At 39.1% G+C, this 19,755-nt stretch overlaps 1 protein-coding gene across 21 annotated transcripts in view; it reads left to right on the forward strand.

Annotated features, from left to right (window-relative positions):
- The window catches only part of SVIL (supervillin), a 213,450-nt gene that overhangs the window by 126,446 nt on the left and 67,249 nt on the right, over positions 1–19,755 (forward strand). For 12 of the 21 annotated variants that reach the window (XM_067542573.1, XM_067542572.1, XM_067542584.1 and 9 more), the window contains 11 exons: positions 223–280; positions 411–562; positions 1,172–1,847; positions 9,202–9,285; positions 11,520–12,440; positions 12,776–12,946; positions 13,582–13,616; positions 15,956–16,017; positions 16,389–16,528; positions 17,246–17,341; positions 18,488–18,740. In XM_067542573.1, the coding sequence (XP_067398674.1) occupies positions 223–280; positions 411–562; positions 1,172–1,847; positions 9,202–9,285; positions 11,520–12,440; positions 12,776–12,946; positions 13,582–13,616; positions 15,956–16,017; positions 16,389–16,528; positions 17,246–17,341; positions 18,488–18,740 (2,648 nt within the window). The remainder of the gene's footprint in view (positions 1–222; positions 281–410; positions 563–1,171; positions 1,848–9,201; positions 9,286–11,519; positions 12,441–12,775; positions 12,947–13,581; positions 13,617–15,955; positions 16,018–16,388; positions 16,529–17,245; positions 17,342–18,487; positions 18,741–19,755) is intronic. The other 9 variants (XM_067542569.1, XM_067542583.1, XM_067542588.1 and 6 more) reach the window with 6 other exon arrangements.

The following is a 19,755-nucleotide window of genomic DNA, read 5'->3' on the forward strand; positions in this document are numbered from 1 at the left end:
ACTGCAGTACGTGCAAAATACTTTTTAACGAGACTAGTAAGCGAGGAACCCCAAATAGGAAATGTTTACCTACAGGTGACTGGTTTCATGTGAAAACCTACTTTTCTAGGCCATCCCTTCTTGCTCTGCTGCTTAAAACAAAAGCTTATAGAGATCCTGCTGTGATGCCTGAGAATTCCTAATTTATAAATAGTATACTGCATCATCTTTTCTTTTCTTTAGTTTCAGAATTGAGAAAACTTTTTGAACCAAACAAGCAAAATATTTTGGAAATGAAAAGGTAAAACAGCCTTTTTTCTAATTGCTGTAAAATACAAATAATTTAGTAATAGTTTCTAGAGGAGATCACAAAATAATTCTATCTCCAAATCCTTAGATAACACTTACACATTTTCTTCCATCTTTTGTAGGAAAGAGAGGATTGCCAGACGTTTAGAGGGAATAGAAAATGATACACAGCCTATCCTCCTACAAAATTGTCCAGGATTAGTTACCCATCGTTTACTAGAAGAAGATACACCAAGATATATGCGTGCAACAGATCCATATAGTCCCCACTTTGGTAAGAATTGTGTTTACATATATATTAGCCAAACTGACATTGCTGAAGTATCTCAGGCTTGCTATGTTATCAGGCTTGCAGTGGCAGATACCCAGTTCTCATGCTTAATGGTTTACTTTCAGAGAGAGACAGCTGTCACAAGATACTTTTAAATTGCTTTTCAGTTTGCTGCCTGGCATTGATTTATTTTGGTATAGAATCTTTGTCCTCCCACCATTTTGGAAAGAGACATTGGTTGTATTTTTAAAACCTGTGAGTTATTATAAGAATCTTAACTTCCTTTGAAGGTTAAATACATACTCAGTATTCAGGAGCACTTACTGCATGTTCCTTGTTCATTTGTTTGTGTTTTGGGGATGTCAGTGCAAGAAGGAGAGGGTTTTGGAATAGTTCATGGGAGTATACATAAACAGTTTTGCTAGTTCATTTTGACTTGCAAAAACCTATAATAACTAAAAAGAATAAGTAACACTATATATGTTTGAAGCCTGCTTACTGAATGGCAGGTATGATACTCCATGCAGTTTTGAATAATATTTTTAATAAAGTGTGAATTCAGGACAAGTCACTAAATCCCTCTTTATTCTTCTACATACATGCTTTTTGTAGGAAGATCAAATGAAGAAGAGGAAACTTCAGATTCTTCTGTAGAAAAACAACCTAGATCATCCAGGTATCGAGCAGAACTTACAGGAGCAAATACAGAGCCTACATCTAGCACAGGAGACATGGATAGCCAGAGACTTGAGTCAAAAGCAGAAAGAATAGCTAGGTACAAGGCAGAGAGGAGACGCCAGCTAGCAGAAAAATATGGATTGCCGTTAGAATCTGAGGTAGATTCTGAATATTTATCCAGATATACTAGGGCACGAAAAGATCCTGATACTGCTGAAAAAAAGGAAGTAAAAAGTGGTAAGCAGGAGGATGAAAGCAAGGAGTACAGCTCCCTGTACTCCTCCAGGTCTGAGACTAAGGAGTCATGGAGTACTGCTTCTGAATCAAAGGATTACTTCCATGAAAAAGATTGCGTTCCAGATAGAGAGGAGCATTCAAACTTGGAGAATAAAAGAACACAGAGCGTTAGCGCTACTGGACAGACTCAGAACTTGTCATCAGAAGTGGATGGTCCTGCATCTTTTTCATATTCCGGGCAAGAATTGTCCTTTAAGGAAGTGCCAGTATCACCAAAGCAAACTTGCAGGGTATCCCTTTCCTCACCAAAGCAGCCAGTTTCACCAAGTCATTCACATAATGACCAGTTCTTGTACAGTGACACCAGACAAGGGTAAGCATGCCTTTTTTATATTTGTATCCTTTGACCTTTATAAAAATCTTTATTCAGGTACAGCATCTTTAAGTCTTGTCTGTAATATAAAGAAATTCTCCACTGGCATTGATGTTTTGTGTGCCTTGAGCTGAGTTCTGGCTTTTGAGTTCTGGCTTTTGATGGCTATTCATTGTCATATCTTGTAAAACTGGGTTACTATGCTTAAGTGTAATAATGTTTTACAAGTAAGTCCATGTCTGCATTTGCTGAGTGTTTCTTAGCTTTAAGCTACTGTAACAAGAACCTACTTTTTATGAAAACAAATGATCCTTTTTAAAGAGATTTCTGGAGAAATTAAGAATGGGGATGGTTACAGTATTACACATTTGCTGCTTTTTTAAAATAAATTTTCATTTACCGTTTGATTTAGAAAATATTTTAAATTTAAATGTATTTACTTCATATGGAGTATCTTATTCAGTAAAAGCAAATTTTCTATATTAATTTTTCTGTTTATGGAGTATTTTGCCAGTATGAAATAGAAGTAGCCTGTTTCCATAGCCTGCAAATGAAGGTCTTAAACTAAAATGTATAGTGGGTTGGTTGAAAAGAATTGTCGGACCATTGTAAAAAGTTAGGGCCATGGATTTAGGCAAATTCTGACTCTCTTGGTAGTCACACAGATCATATCAATGGTCTTTTTTGAGACCCAGCGCATGTTGGGTACCAGAATACTTGAAATGTAAACTTTTCCACTTTATCCTCCCCCCATAAGTGATATATTTTCATGTACTCTTATGATTTGAGAAATCTGATATCTGGTGGATAGGAGAACCAAACTGATTTCCCAGACTTCATTTGAGAGCTGCAGCATAAGAGCGTTGATGTTACTTTGAAATATGAGAGCTATCAAATGCTTTATTGTAGCAAATTAAAATAGTTTCACTAGTAATTCTCTTAAATACTTCTTCTAACAATTTCTTCCCCTAAAAATATGCATCTTTAGTTGTTTGTTTGGCTTCCTGAAGGTTAATGTAAATGAATGTATCCTGCGCTGTAAAGAAACAAGATGAAATGGAGACATCTTGTAACAGTAGTTTGACAGTGTGCCATTTAACAAACAGACAGTAAGCTGTTGTCAGTAAGATTTAGCTGTGCTAGGTAATCATGACTACTTCAGAATAATGTAAATGAACTAGTATATGTGGAACGATTTGTGAGGTTTGTGTAAATTTAATTAGAGATGGGAGAAAATGATTAAAATCAAGTTACTTTGACTTAGTATATCATATCTTAATGAAGTATTATATTCAGATGAGAGGAGTAAAACTGGTGAAAGTCTTCAAATGAGTCCCAAGTTCCCGGTTTTATGGTATTTGTGCACCTTTCATATAGTGTAACGAAAGACTCCCCTACATCTCCTGGCCAAGGCTAATAGTATGAATCTGTCTTTTGGGGTTTATCTTTTCATGCAAGTAGATGGACACAGCCAGCTATCCGTTATCCATATTTGGTAAACTGGTGCAATTTGCTTACTTCCCCTTTCTGTTTCAATATGGCACGTAGGACAGGACTGATGATTGTACTGCTAATATTTTTAGAACCTTGAAAACTCAATTTTTAAGACAGCTTCTGGTCCTATCCTAGCTTCCTTTATGTAGACACCTGCAAACAGCTGTCTTTGGACACTCAAGTTAAACAAAAGTCGAGAGGAGCTGTGCTCATCTAAGGGAGCTATCAGGAGAAAGTTGACAAGATTGAAACTCCATTATTACACATGCAAACAACTGCAGAATATAACTGCACTGCAGAGTTTTGACCGGCTATTCCATTATACTGATATGTTTCAGAGAGCCTGGTCCAACAGAAGGTTTCAACCCAAGCACTGCACATTTTTATCTTGAGCTTTATTCAGTTAATCTAAAGATAAATCACTCCTGACTAATCCTGTTACTAATAGGAACAATTAAAGTGTGAGCCCTCAGAGCTCTTCCTTCTCTGGTTTATAAATCCCTGAAGCTAAAGGAGTGGACCAAATTCTAGCCTTAAGAAAGGAAAAGAGATTAGACTACCACTTTTCAAATCCAAGAACCTGTCCACTTCAATTTGAGGTTCTTGTACTCCCCTGTAATAAACCACAGTAAACGTCCTAGTTCACACAGCCATGAGGAGACGCTTTTAGAATAACCCTGTCTTCCATGTGGGATCACTTTCCAGCTCCAGAACAAGTTATCTGGACTTTCCCACCATTGTGGGCTATGTTCCTGGTAAAGGAGCATACAGATCTTTGAGACCATTTGAGAGTCGAAAACTTCTGCTCCGAAATAGCAAATTAATTGTGAGAAAGGGCTGTTTACGATTTCTGTCCAGCATCATATTTAAATGCCTTTTTGGTGAAATAAGACTAATTGGGATAAAATCATTTTAAAATTTTAAAACATTTGGTTGCTCCTTGCTCTGAGATGGCTAGTGTTTTGTTTGTTCATATAGTTCTAGAAACCAATTTTAAAAATTCATATCAAATAGGGGAGAAGAGAGGTCCAGGCATCCATGTTTCCTAGCTATTTCTCTTTAAAGTTGCAACTGCCTCTCCATTCCACTCTTGTCCTAATGCTCTGAGATAATTGGTCTGCAGGGGGACAGTTCTTTTATGCATGCACACTTCCATTTATTGTAAAGATATTTTTGCTGTCCTAAAAATTACAAAATAAAATTTTTTTAAAAGAGATACTAAGTTAATTAGTTATGCCTAGGGAGGACTTTGAACTGATGGTACCTACTCCTTACATACTGTCCTTCTTTCATACTCATCTCTGTTCTCCATTTCCAGACAGTGAAATGGTATAACACCAGACCAGCTGTCTCTGAACTTAGTGCACTTCTGTTGTGCATCCAGGAAGGAGGCTTGAAGCTAGAGTTCCAGTACCGTTTTATATGTACCTTATCTGTGTCGCGGTAGAGTTTAGGAGCCTCAGTTACAGACTAGGATCCAATTCACTCCTGGGGGAGTTCTGTGCCAAAAAATTAAAAATTCTGTGCACAATCTTTTAAAATTCTGCAAAATTCTACATATTTTATTTGCCAAAATAACACAATATAATCACGCCAGTTTCAATTATTTTGATAATTTATTTCGAAATACCTGTCAGCAAGTATGTCGGTAACAATACAGGCAAAAAAGATTCAGGAAATGTTTTTTGACAAATAGATTCCTTCCTAGGCATGTTAATACAGAACTTTGAGTAATAATTCCTTTAAACTATAATACAGAAACTTATTTTCCACACCCCTCAGAAGCAGTGCAAAGGCTTGGGAGAGTCAGGAGTAATGGAGGAGCTGGGGGAGGCGGAAGTAATTGCTGGGAAGGAGCCTGGAAGGTTGTTGGGTGTGGATGGGAGACGTATGGAACAGGTTTTTTTTTTGCAGGGGAAGGGAAGGAAAAGAGGGATTGTTAGAAAGTTGGGAGCCTCCCCCGTGCAGATCCTGGCTGACCCCTAGCCTCTCCCATTCGTTCAGGCACATCTGCCCCAGGCCTCATGTGGCCCTTGCACCCCCACGCAGCAACCCCCTCTTTCCCCTGTCCCCAAGTGGCCCTGCATCACCTCCTTCCCCCCATCCTCATTAGCCCTGCACTCCTCCTCCCCACATCCGTGTGTGTCCCTGCATCCCCGCTCTGCCGGCCATTTTCCCCTTGTTCCCATTTGTCCCTGTACTCCACTTCCATTCAGCCCCTGCCTCAATGCTGTCACCCCACTAGCTCCTGTGCCCCTGCCACAGTCTGTCCCCCCCCAGCTGTCCTGTGTGCCCCTCTGTCTGTCCCCCCCATATCCCGTGTCTCCTCACCTGGCCCCATGGACAGGATGCTGTGAAGAATTCAGCCATTCTCCCTCCCTATCAGCGGCTGGCTGCTTTGGCCAATGAGCTGGCTGCTTTCTGTTCTGGTGCCACGGTAACCCCTGGTGGGCGAAAGGTGTAACTGCAGTGCCTGTCCTGCAGAATCTATTTTGTGCAGGGGAGGATTTGCAGGGGACATGAATTTTATGTATATACAGTGGCACAGAATTCCCCCAGGAGTACCCATTATGCTAGGCACTGTATAAATACAGAGCAAAAAACACTGCTCATGTTGAGGTGGTTACCATCCTGTTCTGGATAAAGCCTGGGTGGTAAGTACCTAGATAACAAAATTTCAACAACTGCTGTCCTTTGGACATCAGTGCTCACATGGATGTGATTTGGTTTTGTGCAGAAACTAAGCTGCTTAAATTAAGGACTTGTATGGGCATTAGACTGTATTTTGTGAGCCCTAAGGGTACATCTACGCTGGAATAGAAGACCAGCGGTATGGCTGTGGATGATCCAGGTCAGCGGACTCAGGCTGCGGGGCTAAAAATTGCCGTGTAGATGTTTGGGCCTGGCTGGAGTGCCCAGGCTCTGGGACCATCACCCCTCATGGGGTCCCAGAGCTCAGGCTCCAGCCCATCCAAATGTCTACCTGGCAGTTTTGCAGCAGGAGCTGGAGTCAGCTGACAGGCCAGCCGCGGGTGTTTATATGCTGTGTAGACATACCATAATTGTCTAGATTCCTTGAGCCTTTTTATTTAGTCTTTTTATATCTCTCCCCTAAGTCTATTGATCACTTCCTGTAGTTTTCTCTACTGTACTAGCAAGTTGCTTTTCTTGAATATATGTGTCAGTTACCAGGCAAACTGCATCTTGGACCTCTTCACGCCCTTTTGAGTGCACCCCTTAGGTGACACCTTGGGCATCCTGCACCTCACTCTGGATGGAACCACGTGTTCTGACTGCTGGCTGTATGTATGGGCTGCAGCCCCATTGAGACAGGCCTAACTCCACGTAGGTATCTGTCTGAATTTCCCTTCAGGAGCCTGTGACAGCATGTTTGCAGCAACACATACCCTGTCTTCAAAAACCAAGCATTATTTAGTCATTCCTCAAAGGTACTGACCACATAGAGCAGAGGGTAAAAATAATGAAGGCCTGCATGCATGGGTATTACTTATACTTACACCTTCATAAATTCCCCTAAGCTCACACAACGCTGTCTCTGGCAAGGACAAGAAGACTGCTCCTGCTGCAGTTTCTACCTGTCTCCTTCGATGTGTCAGCCAGCTTCCCTCCTCCATTTCTGCCAGGGGAACCTTTTTAACCAGTTAAGCACTCGATCTCTATGAAAATCTCAGCTTGGGCAAAACAAGTAACTTTCCTGTTCTTGGAAGTAGCATCTCCCAGTGATAGTCCGTTGTTCTCTTAGATCCTTTGAAAATGTGAGACTGTCTTATCTTCGCCATTATTTTGTTTCCTGTGGGTTTCACCCCTTCTCTGGTCTGACTTAATCCTTTAAGTCCAAACAGGAAGCAATACAAAATTGAACAGGGACACTAAGGCACACAATATTCAGAAAAATTATGCAAATGTCTCCCAGTTCATCACAATAAGCTTTAAATAATCCAGAACTATTTTTCAGAAATACTTAGGGCTGTTTCAGGACGGTAAATGATCTATTGTCTCAATTAAGTTTCTTCTACTAACATTGCAACATTGTATTCTCCATCAGGTTTGATTATGCAAGATACGGCTAAAAATCAGTTTACCTGGTGCAGAGCTTTGACAATGTGTTTAAAATTTCAGTGTTAAAAGAAGTCTAACTTTTGTTTTCAGCTGACTTAAAATTTAAAACCAAATACAGCTTGCCTCAGAACAAATATGAGCATTTTGTGACTTCCTGTGTTGAGAAGATTTGATTGTTCTGTTTTCCATCATTGAAAAGGCAAAAACCCCAGAAAGATATTATTTGACAGTGTCTGCATTTTGTGTAAAAAATGTAACATGTCAGATGAACCGCACATTTTTAACATGGTTTGCATACATCTGGCTGCTCTTTTCAAAGGACAAGAGATCAAATACAAATGCTTATTGCTCATGCCCACTGTGATAAATGCCAAAGTACGTACTAAGAAGCCAGGAGGAAGTTTTGTTGTTTCAAAGCTCTGCTGGGTCAACTCCCCATGGAGTGCTTTGAAAGGCTTTTCCCACCCTTTGGTGTGAAACTGTCTTTGGTGATCCTAGTAAGATGAAAAACAAAAAATTATTTTGACAGTAAGAGGTAGACTTTAAATGAGAGATTTGGAGAAAGTCATATAATTATGGTTGAGGTTTCAGACTGAACATTATAAATAAGCAGATTTATCTACAGTACCTATATATAATTTCCCTGTGATCTTTTGTCTGACTTTTCTAGGAAGGCGGAATAAGACAATTTAATGAGTTGAAGGCTTACTCTAAATTCTTTTCAGTTTAATAAAGATTCTTTTGCCAAACTGAGCTGTTAAATAGTGTGTAAATCCAAAGTGATTCTACTGAAGTATAAAGAGCTATTCCAGATGTACACCAGCGTAACTGAGCAGAATTTGGCCTATAATGCTTTTACATTGCATTTTGTTCTCACATTTCATCTTTGTCTAACAATGTAATTGATGTTGTAGTCTTCTGTGGCAATGGGACTTCATTTTTGTGGACATTACAAATATTGAATACATCTGTGAAAGGTGTGTAGTGGTAGGTGTATCAGTTGTTTCCTGAAGAGCTTTTGTAGCCTTCAGTGCTTTCAGATTTCAGTAGGCACTCGCTTTTTGCATCCAACTCCAAAATAGAATCAACATTAATCAGGCCAAGAATGTGTTTTCTTCATTTAGAATATTTTAGCTCTTCCCAATTTATCCTAAAAGACAGCATCGTCCCCACTGAGAGGGGAGTAGGCTGGGAGTTACTGGAACCAGTGAAACCACTGGTGGCATATTGCTTCCAGCGGAACAGGATTCTGAAGTTCCCTCTCTCTATGCAAGAATTTCATGTAAGCTACAGTGACACAATCTCCTAGCTTCATTAAAGTCGTATCATCTGTTTATTTTGGGGCTAAAGATCTTTCGGTAGGCTTTAGCTCTTAGACTGCACACAAGATTACTTTTAGACTATTCCTTCTGTGTGCAATATAGTGCTTCTGTCCATGTAATTTATATAAAATGTCAAACCAGGAAGGTGAAATAAAAAGCTTCCTAATGTGGCTGTCTAGGTTCTGGACAGTTTGAACATGGTCAATTAAATGTCGTGGGGAAAAATGTTTAGAGTTCTGTGTGTGTTCTCAGATGCATTCTTTTGTATTTGAAGGTTATTATTCGATACACTATCATGCAAATTTGTTAAAGTTAGAAGCGTGCTGTGCCTGTTCATAAACCAAAACCTTATAACTGAGAAATATTAGAACAGTTTTAAGAGTAAGTGGCGGGGAGGGACTGAGTGTGCATGTGTTGATGTCTTACCAGAAAGTTATCTGAAGTTCTGTTTTCTGTAGTAGTACAGGGAAAGCAAAACCTGAATGGTTTCTTCAGAAAGATTCAGAAGGGGACACACCTTCACTTATCAGCTGGCCCTCCAGGTATCCTAGAATGTAGCTGTGTGGCTAATAATCGGATTATACCTGTTGTTACTGACTTCCCTCTCCTTCTCCTTGCCCTCATTTAACATTTGTATTTTATATCCTTTGACAGCAATGAATCAGAAAATACTGTTTCTGTTCAATAAACTGCTGCTGAAACTTATTTATGGAGCATCTGCTTTTTGTCACTTATAACTAATCGATGTTTTCATGAAGAACTAGAAACACCCCTAATGTTTTTTTCACAGCAATTATGATATTGGCTTTGGCTAATTTCTGTAACTTCTTATCTTGTCTCCAACTTGTTCTTAACCATTACCCCCCTCCCCTCGGCACTCTGCAAACCAACAGATTTTTGCATTACAAAATGTTTTAAGCCCAGAATACAGGGTGTGACTAAAAATAAGACTTTAGCATTTTATTTTTTAAGGATGGAGGGGGAGGGGGAGAGGAGTAAGAATTAAGTCACTGGGAAGACAAAACAACCAAATTCAGAGCTACAAATAGCCGCTACTCTCCAGTGTGATAGAACATCAAAAGAATCATAGAATCATAGAATATTAGAGTTGGAAGGGACCTCAGGAGGTCATCTAGTCCAACCCCCTGCTCAAAGCAGGACTAACAACTGGAAGCATGTGTTCTGGGGAGGACACTTCATTGCATTTCAGGCTCTTGATTAAATAAATTATCTGACTCTGAGAACCTCACCAGTAGCTGTTCTGGTTAGTTGGTACCTGCATAATACTCTTTAAAAAAAAGTATTTCTTTAACCTTTGAGAATGAGCACCCTTATTTATGTTTTGAAATAAGTCACTGTGAGGTAAAGTGAAATAAATCACTTACTTTAAAATAAGTCATTTTAAAGTGGACCAGTCCTCATAAGAGAGATAAAGTACTAAACTGATGGAAAGGGTGATGCTTCAGGTAGCTAGGAAAATAATGGATTATACTGGTGCTTCAAAGAATTTAGTTTATTTTTTTTTTAATCTTGTTTTTATGGAAAATAAATTCTGCAACTAGGAAAAGTCTGTTGGTAGCAAGCCTTGAATTGCACTTACTGCGGGGTTGGAATATCTGTTAATTACCACTAAATTGTTAACTTGGTACTTGTACATGAGCTTTTCCCAACCTTAGGGCAAAAAAACACCTTACTGATTACCATTTGTGTGGTGAGGGTAGAGGAATAGCTTTCAGTTTAATTTTTTATGTTTTAAAATGTTATTGAACTGTCTCACTGATTGTGCACTTTTTGTGTCTCTAAAAATTATGCTAGAAATGTGTTACAATTACGTGATTACATTTAGGACAAATGCTGCCCTCAGGTGCTTATGCTCAGCTCCTGCTGATGTCCGTGGGAGCCAGCAGCAGGCATCCAAAGGCAGAACATGGCCCGTAGTTGTGCATGTACATCATAAAGGTTGAACAGAATTGCTAGAAAATAAACCAAGGTGGGATACATTTCAGTACATTCTCAGGAATGTAACATATTAGGATGTGCTGAAACTTTTCTTAAATATTCATACAATGTAAGTTTTTCTGCAGGCCCACAAGGAGTGATACCATACCAGGCTTTCATTTTCTACCAACATGCTTTCCATTTTTAGAGAGGCTCCTTAACTTTATTTGGCTTAGTTTATCAAGATAAAGTTATGTGCAGCATTTGAAATGCTCCCACTTCTGAGGTTCACATGGAGATTTTGACTTGTCTATGCAGCATATTCTCCTATAACTTTTTTTAAAGGAATGTGGGGAGATGCCAAGATGTTTGACTAATTTGTTTCAAATTCAGCAAGTATCAATATATTGGCAGCTTAACAGTACATATAGCAAAAGGAGGTCAGAATTTCACCCTTAGACACCCTTCAAAAAACTATATTTTTTAGAAAGCAATTCCTAATTCTCCATTTTGAAAAATATGAAAATGTATTAAGTTTGACAAAGGAGTGTAATTAATAGGAACCTGCTCTAAATTTGATTCCTGCTCAGTTATCTTTCTAAAAGGTCACACATGTTCTAGGTGCCTGTAAATAATTTTAAAAGCCTTTGAGCATGGTGTTAATGCCAAGATTTTAAGATGGGGAGGTTGATTCTAAATATATCTCTAAAATACTTAGATGCTTATCTTTTTATTTTGTTTTATTAGTGTTGTTGCTCCCTGTTCCCACAATTGATTCATGTTTTCCCTAAAACTAGTTATTGCTGTTCATAGCTTTAATCCTTTTTCTTTCTTAAAGAGTAAAAGTTAGAGAGAAACTGGTGAAAGAGGAAAGTGCTCATGGAAGCCCTGAACTTGTCACAGACACTGTATCTCAGAAAAAATCTCATCCAGTGCCAGTTGATTACATGCCTCTTCAGTCAGAAACTTCTTCCTTTGATAGGGTTGCCAACCAGACACTCAGTTCAGTCCGCCAACCAATACATGGATATATTCAGCCTGCTGGTGTTGCTCATACTGCCAAGCTGATGGCAACAGAAGACCCAGAAAATATCTCAATTAGCAGCCTCTTAGTACTCAACAATGCCAGCATCATGACAAAATCCTCAACAGCCACTGCATTGGAAAAGGAAAAAAGTAACATACTTCAGAATTATGGATCAAAGCCTGACGAATATCCTTTGGGGACAGAACAGCTTTTGAAAAGCAGAAAACCAATTTTGCCATCTGAGGCTCTCAGGCAAGGGAAGAGCAATGAAGACCATTTTAGAGCAAGTGAATTTGACAAGGCTACTGTTCGCTCATCTCTTATAAGCAAGCCAAAGGCTAACTCATCAGAGCTTCAGAAAGAGCTAGAGCACACTAAGCACCTGGTGCCTGAATCCCAGTTTAAGATTCGTGAGAACTTTGAAAGGAGCGAGACAGTTATGTACATACAAAGGGGATCTGTATCCCATTCTGCTAAGGCGAAAGGTCATGTGCAGGAAGCGTGTACAATGAAGCATAAACTCCTTACTCGCTCAATGTCTGATTATACTGGTTCTCCTGAGCCAGAGGCTTTAAAAAGTAAGGAATCTGTTACAAAAAAGGAGATGGCATTTCAGAGTGCCGAAGCAAATGTGCCCAATGGTGAAATTGGCATGGTTGACACAAAAGTCTCTGTTGCCCAACTCCGTAATGCCTTTCTGGAAACTATCAATGCCCACAAGAAAACTGAACTGTAGGTGACATTTCAGAAATATTTTCATGTGACACTTGCACGGTCTTGGCAAAATGACAAATAAACTCAACATCAGTAGTGTTCTGCATTAAAACACACAGCTTAGCTCTCACCAGTGTGTATTGGAGGCTGAGTCAGCCTGAATCTGCTCTTATGCTTCTGCTTGCTACTGCAAGTTTTGATGTTGGGTAGCTGGAATGTTTGCTATACTTCTGTGCATGTTACTGTAGGAGCATGCAGAGTGATCTTTAGTTGATTGTTTTGATGGGATGCTTATATCTATGCTTTACTTCTCTTTTCTATTCTCTTTGCACTTTCTATCATATGATTAAAAGTGAATCTCGATTTGAGATGTCAACATCAGGTACTGATTTGTCTGCCAATACTGAACGTGAAAGAGGGTCACGAAGGCCAAGGCGCTATTTTTCTCCTGGTGAAAGTAGAAAGACTTCTGAGAGATTTAGAACACAACCAATAACTTCAGCAGAACGAAAGGAAACAGATAGGTAGGCACACGTGAGACTGTATGTAGTGTTGTGATCCAGGTAAATATGAATGAGTTTAAGTAGAGAATTTTCTCACAGTAATGTTAGCAAAACCATTTACAGAGGGTTTTGTTTCACCATATAAGTAAAAATAGTCAAGTCTTCATTTTAAGATAAGAAATGTAGTTTTTTTTGACTCCTGACAGTTTTCTTTCTTTAAAAAATGGAATTTACCGTAGGTACCTAGTTTTAGCAATAGGTAGTGAATTGTTGTAAAACTCTGAAGAGCAGCTATGTGATTGGTTCTCAGTAATAATTGTTGATTTATGTATATGTGTATATCTCTTTTTAAAAAATAAACCAAAACTCCATGTTGGGTTAAAGGAACTGGCAGAAAATCTTAAGCTATGATCTTCTATGAGTTGTACTTGAAATAATTTGTCTTTATTAGATTTAAATTTGGCTGGAATTGCTTGCCTTTCTGCTTTGTTAGAAGTTGTCATAAATGAAAATTATTGAACCTTGGAAAGCTTCCATGATTTTCCTCATTCATAAGACATTCACTGTCCCAGCTGACAACTTGAGTGGAAGATTTGTACTTCTAGATTTTCTTTCCAACTGACTTGAGTTTTTTTATTTGCTGATTTTTTTACTAGGTCCGCTCTGAGTCCAGAAATGCCAACTGCTGAGGGTAAGTCTGTCTCTTCATCCCAATCCCTCCTGGGTAACTGTGAACTTAGTTTTTTTTAAAAGAGAGTGTCTGTAAATACAGCCAAAGCCCACTGGACAATATGGTATGAATAACTAAAATATATTTGCAATGCCACTGTTCCTCGGGTTGTATCTTGAAGGGTTGATTTGCCATTCAATGTTAAGCCCAAAAAAAGTCCATCTTCAACTTCCTGATGAACATTATATTACAAAAAAGGATTGAGCCAAACTACTTTTTCCTTTATGTAATCAGTTGTATCTGACCAAGAGTACAGATGAGTTTATACCAAGAATAAAAATCTGTTACTTCAAACCAGTGGTCTGGGACCAGTGCTTGGAAAAGCTTTACTGCTAATGGAGACACTTGTATTGGTTTTAAAAAGTTTCTATCTGAGCAAGTTGCAAGACATTGGATCTTAAAGCTGCATAATTTTGACTACCATTTTGCTAATTTTTTTGCCCCTGTACACACACTTCAATTCTGACACAAATTAAGAAGCTAATTTCATTGCTAATCTCAGGAATGGCTAACTGTAAGGGCAGGTCTACACTACAGCTGAAGTCGATCTAACTTGCATTGCTCAGAGGTGTGAAAAAGACACCCACTGAGCAACACAAGTTACAGCGACCTAAGCTCTGTCCACACCAGCACTATGTCGGCGGGAGACACTCTCCCACCAACATAGCTTTCCGCCCCTCGCGGAGGTGGAGTAATTATGCCAACAGGAGAGTGCTCTCCCATCGGCATTTAGCGTCTTCACCAGATGGCTGCGTCAATGTAGCATTTCTAGTTTGGCCCTCCCTAAGAGTTTGATGTTGTGATGAAGTGGGAATATTTTGTAATTTTTTTGAGTCCTCTTTGTGCCTTAGTTCCCCTTATATGCTATACTGTTACCTAGTGGGTGGAAAAGATCTATTTGCTCTTGGGGCAGGCTAAGACATAGATGTGAAGGGCATCTAACTGTCTGGGCCCTAGGCCCCATATCATTGGAGCATCTGAGAAGGCCATAGGAAATCCAATTGCTCAGACATAGACACCTAGTGACCAATGTCCCAGAGAGATATAGACTTCCTGCCTCTCCTTTGGGAGACTGAACAGCATTTCCCAAGCTCGAGGTCAAAGCACTGGAGACATATGAGCTGTGGAATGAGAGTTGGCTGTTGGAAGGAGTTGGGGCTTCCGCCTGGAATCTGGCGAAGGAAGCCAGATGGAGGGAGACAGAGCTTGAACCAAGGGGTTCACTACAGCTTGGCTGGGCTCTGAGCTAACCAGAATGGACTATGCTTTAACCTTCATTTCTCTATGCTACCCCAAGGACTTCCTATGCTGTGTTTGTTAATGAAAACCCTACTGTTTTGACAATGCTGAGTGAGTATCACTGCAAATGCTTGGCGAGGTGCATTAATCCTTGAAGACTGCACAGGTCTCCATCAAGGATCTATCTCAGTTGGACTTGCTGAACAGAGCTCACAGTGTGAAGCAGGAATGCTGAAGGCCCAGAGGTCTAATCTAAGGAAACAGTGAAGCCTGTGGCTTCCTGGAGGAAAAGTGCGATCCCTAGGATGACTGGCACACTGAAGGGGTTCCTCCTAGAGACTGTTCCAAAGCTGGGGCCATAGCACCAGTCCAGTAGATCTACAACAAATGTCTTATGCTATTTGAAAGCTGGTATTCCCTGTAGCTTTCAAGACGCGTGTAGCACAGGTTTTCAGCTCTGGAGGTGGATAATGGTGTCTCCTAAGAATACCAACTGAAATTTTTAGAAGTAGGAAGCAAGAAAGTAATCGGAATGTCTTAGTCTTAAGGTCTAATAGAGAACAGGTTATAAGATGATATTGGTATAAAGCATTTGTTTCCAGCCGTGTTCTCCTGATGTATGTCCAGGGCTTAATACAAAATCCAAACATGGGCCAGTATAATTTTAGTTTTGATTTAGTGGGTGGGTGTGTTTGTATATATGCTTATTTGAATGACATATATCAAATTAATGCTAATACATAAAATAACTGTCCAGAAGAAAAATTATTTTCTATTCTTAAATCATGTTATAAGATGCTGCACCTAAGAATGATTCTGATTTTAAAAGTCAGTTTTACAGTACTCCATGTATAATCATGCTCACGTTACTTTTGTTCAGCTAAACAGACACTAACTCACTCTTACATTTTACTGTTGTTCATTCTCTTGGTGATTACTCATGCTAGTAAATAAGCTTGTTCTTGCCATTAAAAGGATTTCTGGACTTGGTCTCTGAAACATTTACATTTAGAGTGTAACGTTTTAAGTTCCCGCTATATTTTGTTGTTTGATTTCTGTAGATGAAGAAAAACTGGATGAACGAGCCAAGCTGAGTGTTGCTGCAAAGAGGCTGCTTTTCAAGGTAAGTGTCCTGTTTTCTCAACAGAAATATTTTTGCGCAAGAATAAAGTCAATAACCCTAATGCTATTTTAATATGCTTAATCTGTAGCTACATTAGAATCTGTATCCCAATACAGGTCGCATAAATTTGCCCTGTTCTCCCCTATCTGAGTGCTAGATATAGTGTTTATATAGTTTTCAGGACACTACATGTAATTTGGATAGATCTATAATATCTCCATGGTGCTGGTTGTCATAGTACACCTCATTGCCAATTCAGAGATGCTCTTCCAAAAAACTTGATACCTGATCTCAAGGAAAGCCAAACAAACATTTGCTTCAGTAATTTATCTTCCTTTCAGTTATTGATACTGACATGTATCTGATCCTAGGAAATGGAAAAATCATTTGAAGGAAAAAATATTCCTAAACCACGTTCAAGAAATTCAGCAATAGAGAGAAGATTGCGGCGTATGCAGGACAGATCACGCACCCAGCCAGTTACTACTGAAGAGGTGGTCATTGCGGCTACGTAAGTTCCACTAATGTGTTAGCCTAGGCATTAGCTCAGAGATCAAATTTCATACATGTGGTTGTTTACAGCTTGGTAGTCAGGAAAAAGGTTGTTAGGAGCCAACTTCCTTGAGAAACGTACGGGGAATGGCTACATAGAGATTGCTTTTGGGAGAAGTGGGTGCGCAGACCAGGGTAAAATGCATGAACTATAATCTGGCAAAAGATTTGTGAAGTAATATATTTGAGGGAAGAAATTAATTGGAGCATTGGTTAGTAAGCCAAGTGAAACAGATTTCTGCCTTGAAGAGGTCTTCACAATGTTACGGAGCATATTTGTATTGGAGGAAACTTGCAAAGTCAATAAATCTCACATATACATTTTGAAAATAAATTTCTTACCCTCTTTGCTCACGCATCCTGTAACTTTTCTGAAAAACTTACGAGCAAGCCAGTTGTCAGAAAAGAATACATGCACATAGCTAATGATTAGAATTTGTAAACTGGTTTATCTTGTAAAAAACCAGCAAACTCTAGAGAGAGAAACTGTATGTCTTAAAGTTCTAGTTCCTGGGATTATTCTGCAAAAGTTGACAGCAGATAACTTTGGTAATTGTTAAACATTGCTATTTGATTTTGTCTTTTCTGTTGTTAACACTTAATACAATGCTTTTCTTAATGCTTTTTTCTTCTCTCTCCTTATGAATTTTCCCTTCCTTGGCAATTCTTTTTAAAGTGAACCTACCCCTGCTTCACGTACTGTGAATACCCACACTGTAGTGACAAGAATACCTAGTCCCACTGTAGTTAAGAGCACTGTACAGCCTACCAGGTACTGGGGGGGAAAACCTGCATGTTACATGGAGCGCAAGGGTCCTGGATAAGCAGATGCATCTTACAATCTTGAATGTGCTTTACCGATGTGTCAAACAAGCCAATGACATTAATTTTAAGACTGTATTAAAGATACATATGAACTTCTTTTAGCTATCTGCATGGTAAAACAGTAAATCTTTTTGCTTGTTAAGTATTGACTTAGGACCTTTCTAACCACAGTTAATTACTTGTTCTACAGCATACATGCTTCCTATATGGAAGACATGAACTTGCATGTTGAAACACTAGCAAAAGCCTTCCTTGCTTTTTAAAAATGTAATGTGTCTATAAAATGAAAATACCAAAGCCAGCGGTGTTTGATTTCACAAGCAGTACATCCCTATTTGTCTTTCTCAATATTTATTTTTAGCTTGCAGAATTAATGGAAGGATAAGAAATTGCACCACCTATAGGTGTAAGCACAAATTCCTGTTTGCTATAATTGCATTTAGTTCATAGAATGATTTTTTGGTTGTTACAGATAAATACAACAGCCTATATTTACAGAATACATTCTAAAAAAAACTGAAAATCAAAGCACTCTGAACTTTGATCTGTAATTAGATTCAATGAAATGAGTAATACAGAGGCAAGTTCAATTATGCTTATATGAACAAACATAAACTAATACGCTGTCAACATTGATCAAACTGTTAATAAAGTATTGCAATGGACTTCATAATTACTATATATAATTCCACTCAAAATTACCAAAACAGAATTCTAGAGATATACTAGCTCAAATTCTGTGTGTAGAAACTTCACTTTTCTGGTTTTATAAAGGTAAACTATAATCTTCAGTGAAATAAGTATACTTTTTGAAGTGTAAACTATGACTGTTGTGCTCTCTTTAAAAAAGATGTTTTACCCCCATCCAAATAAACCTATAAAGAAATTAATGCTAAATTTTTTTTAAGTCTGAAGCTGTTTAATCAAAATTCATGATGCCAATGTTTTACACACTACATAACCACTTAAGCTGCTATTTTGTATTTGCTGTTATGCTTTGTGTGCAGTTCTCTTGGTTTTATATCAAGTTAAAATATTAAACCATAAACTCCTAAGAGTTATTTAAAATTAATTTTTAGTTCCATTGTTTCAGTTTACAGGCATCAGCTCACCAAAAGGCTTTAGCTAAAGAAGAGATACGAGAAACCAAAGAAGCAGTCGAGCAAGATCAGTCTGGCGAACCGGACTCCTCCACCCTAAGCTTAGCAGAAAAGATGGCCTTGTTTAACAAATTGTCTCAACCAGTATCAAAGGCCATCTCTACACGAAACAGAGGGGACATTAGACACAGGAGAATGAATGCTCGTTACCAAACACAGCCAGTCACACTTGGAGAAGTTGAGCAGGTACTTCCAACTTTAACTTTTCTTCATAAAACAGACTAAGTTCAATTTAAATATGAGCTTCCTTAATAGGTCAGAGGTCAGCGACATACTAACAGAGGATATAATAGCACTTCTGCTTACAGGAAAGCCTTGTCAGGAAGTAGGCTCCTGGCACAAGGGAACAGCATCCTGTAAACGCTTAGTCTTGCTCATGTTTTATTTACTAGTAATTTTGAGAACAGAAGCTCTTCCTGGCCTGAAAAATGCATACATTGTTGCACCTTTCATATTGTGTACAAGAAAAAATGTTCTGTTAGATTAATGCCCATCTTGTCAGAATAATTTCCAGGCTGAAGTGAAGCACAATGTGCTTAAAATATTTTGAGCACTTTGAAGCCCTTGTTTATGCACATTTCTTTGTGTTCTGTACACACATTTGCAGCCAGTGTTGGTTCCTCTTAGTGTCCCAACAAATATTCTTGGTGGTTCTTCTTCAAGTGCCTGCTCTCAATTCCAATTAGGTGTATGTGCTTCATGTGCACCGTCACTGGAAGATTTTTCCTATAGCAGCATCCGTCGGGTCAAAGCAAGCACTCCCTGGAGTGGTGCCTACATGGCACTGCGTATAGGGTCATGTCTGCTGACCTGCTGCTTCCTCAGTTCCTTCTTACCACCTGTGACAGTTGTTGGGAGCTTCTTGCCTTGTAGTTCGGCAAGCTTTCCTCTAGCAAAAAAAAAAAAAGGGGGGTGGGGGTTTGTAAATAGTTATTAATTAATTGTTAAGTTGATTTTGGGGGGTGTATCCCCTTCTCCAAACCCCTCCCGTGGACTGGGGCATGCCTGAGTCTCCAGGCTTCAAACCATGTGGGACCTACCACAAACCTATGTCCAGAGGAGACCCTCACAAATCCTGCCTACAGTGCCTAGGAGAGGTGCACCAAGCAGATAAGTGTGGGATCAGCAGAAGCTTTCAGCCGAGGACAAAGGAGGACAGGAGTGTTGGATTTAAACACCTGCTTATGGAGGCAGCGCTCTG

Source organism: Emydura macquarii, unplaced genomic scaffold (genome assembly GCF_026122565.2).
Source record: "Emydura macquarii macquarii isolate MOO-44397 ecotype Brisbane River unplaced genomic scaffold, CSIRO-AGI_Emac_v2 contig_719, whole genome shotgun sequence".
NCBI lineage: Eukaryota > Metazoa > Chordata > Testudines > Chelidae > Emydura > Emydura macquarii.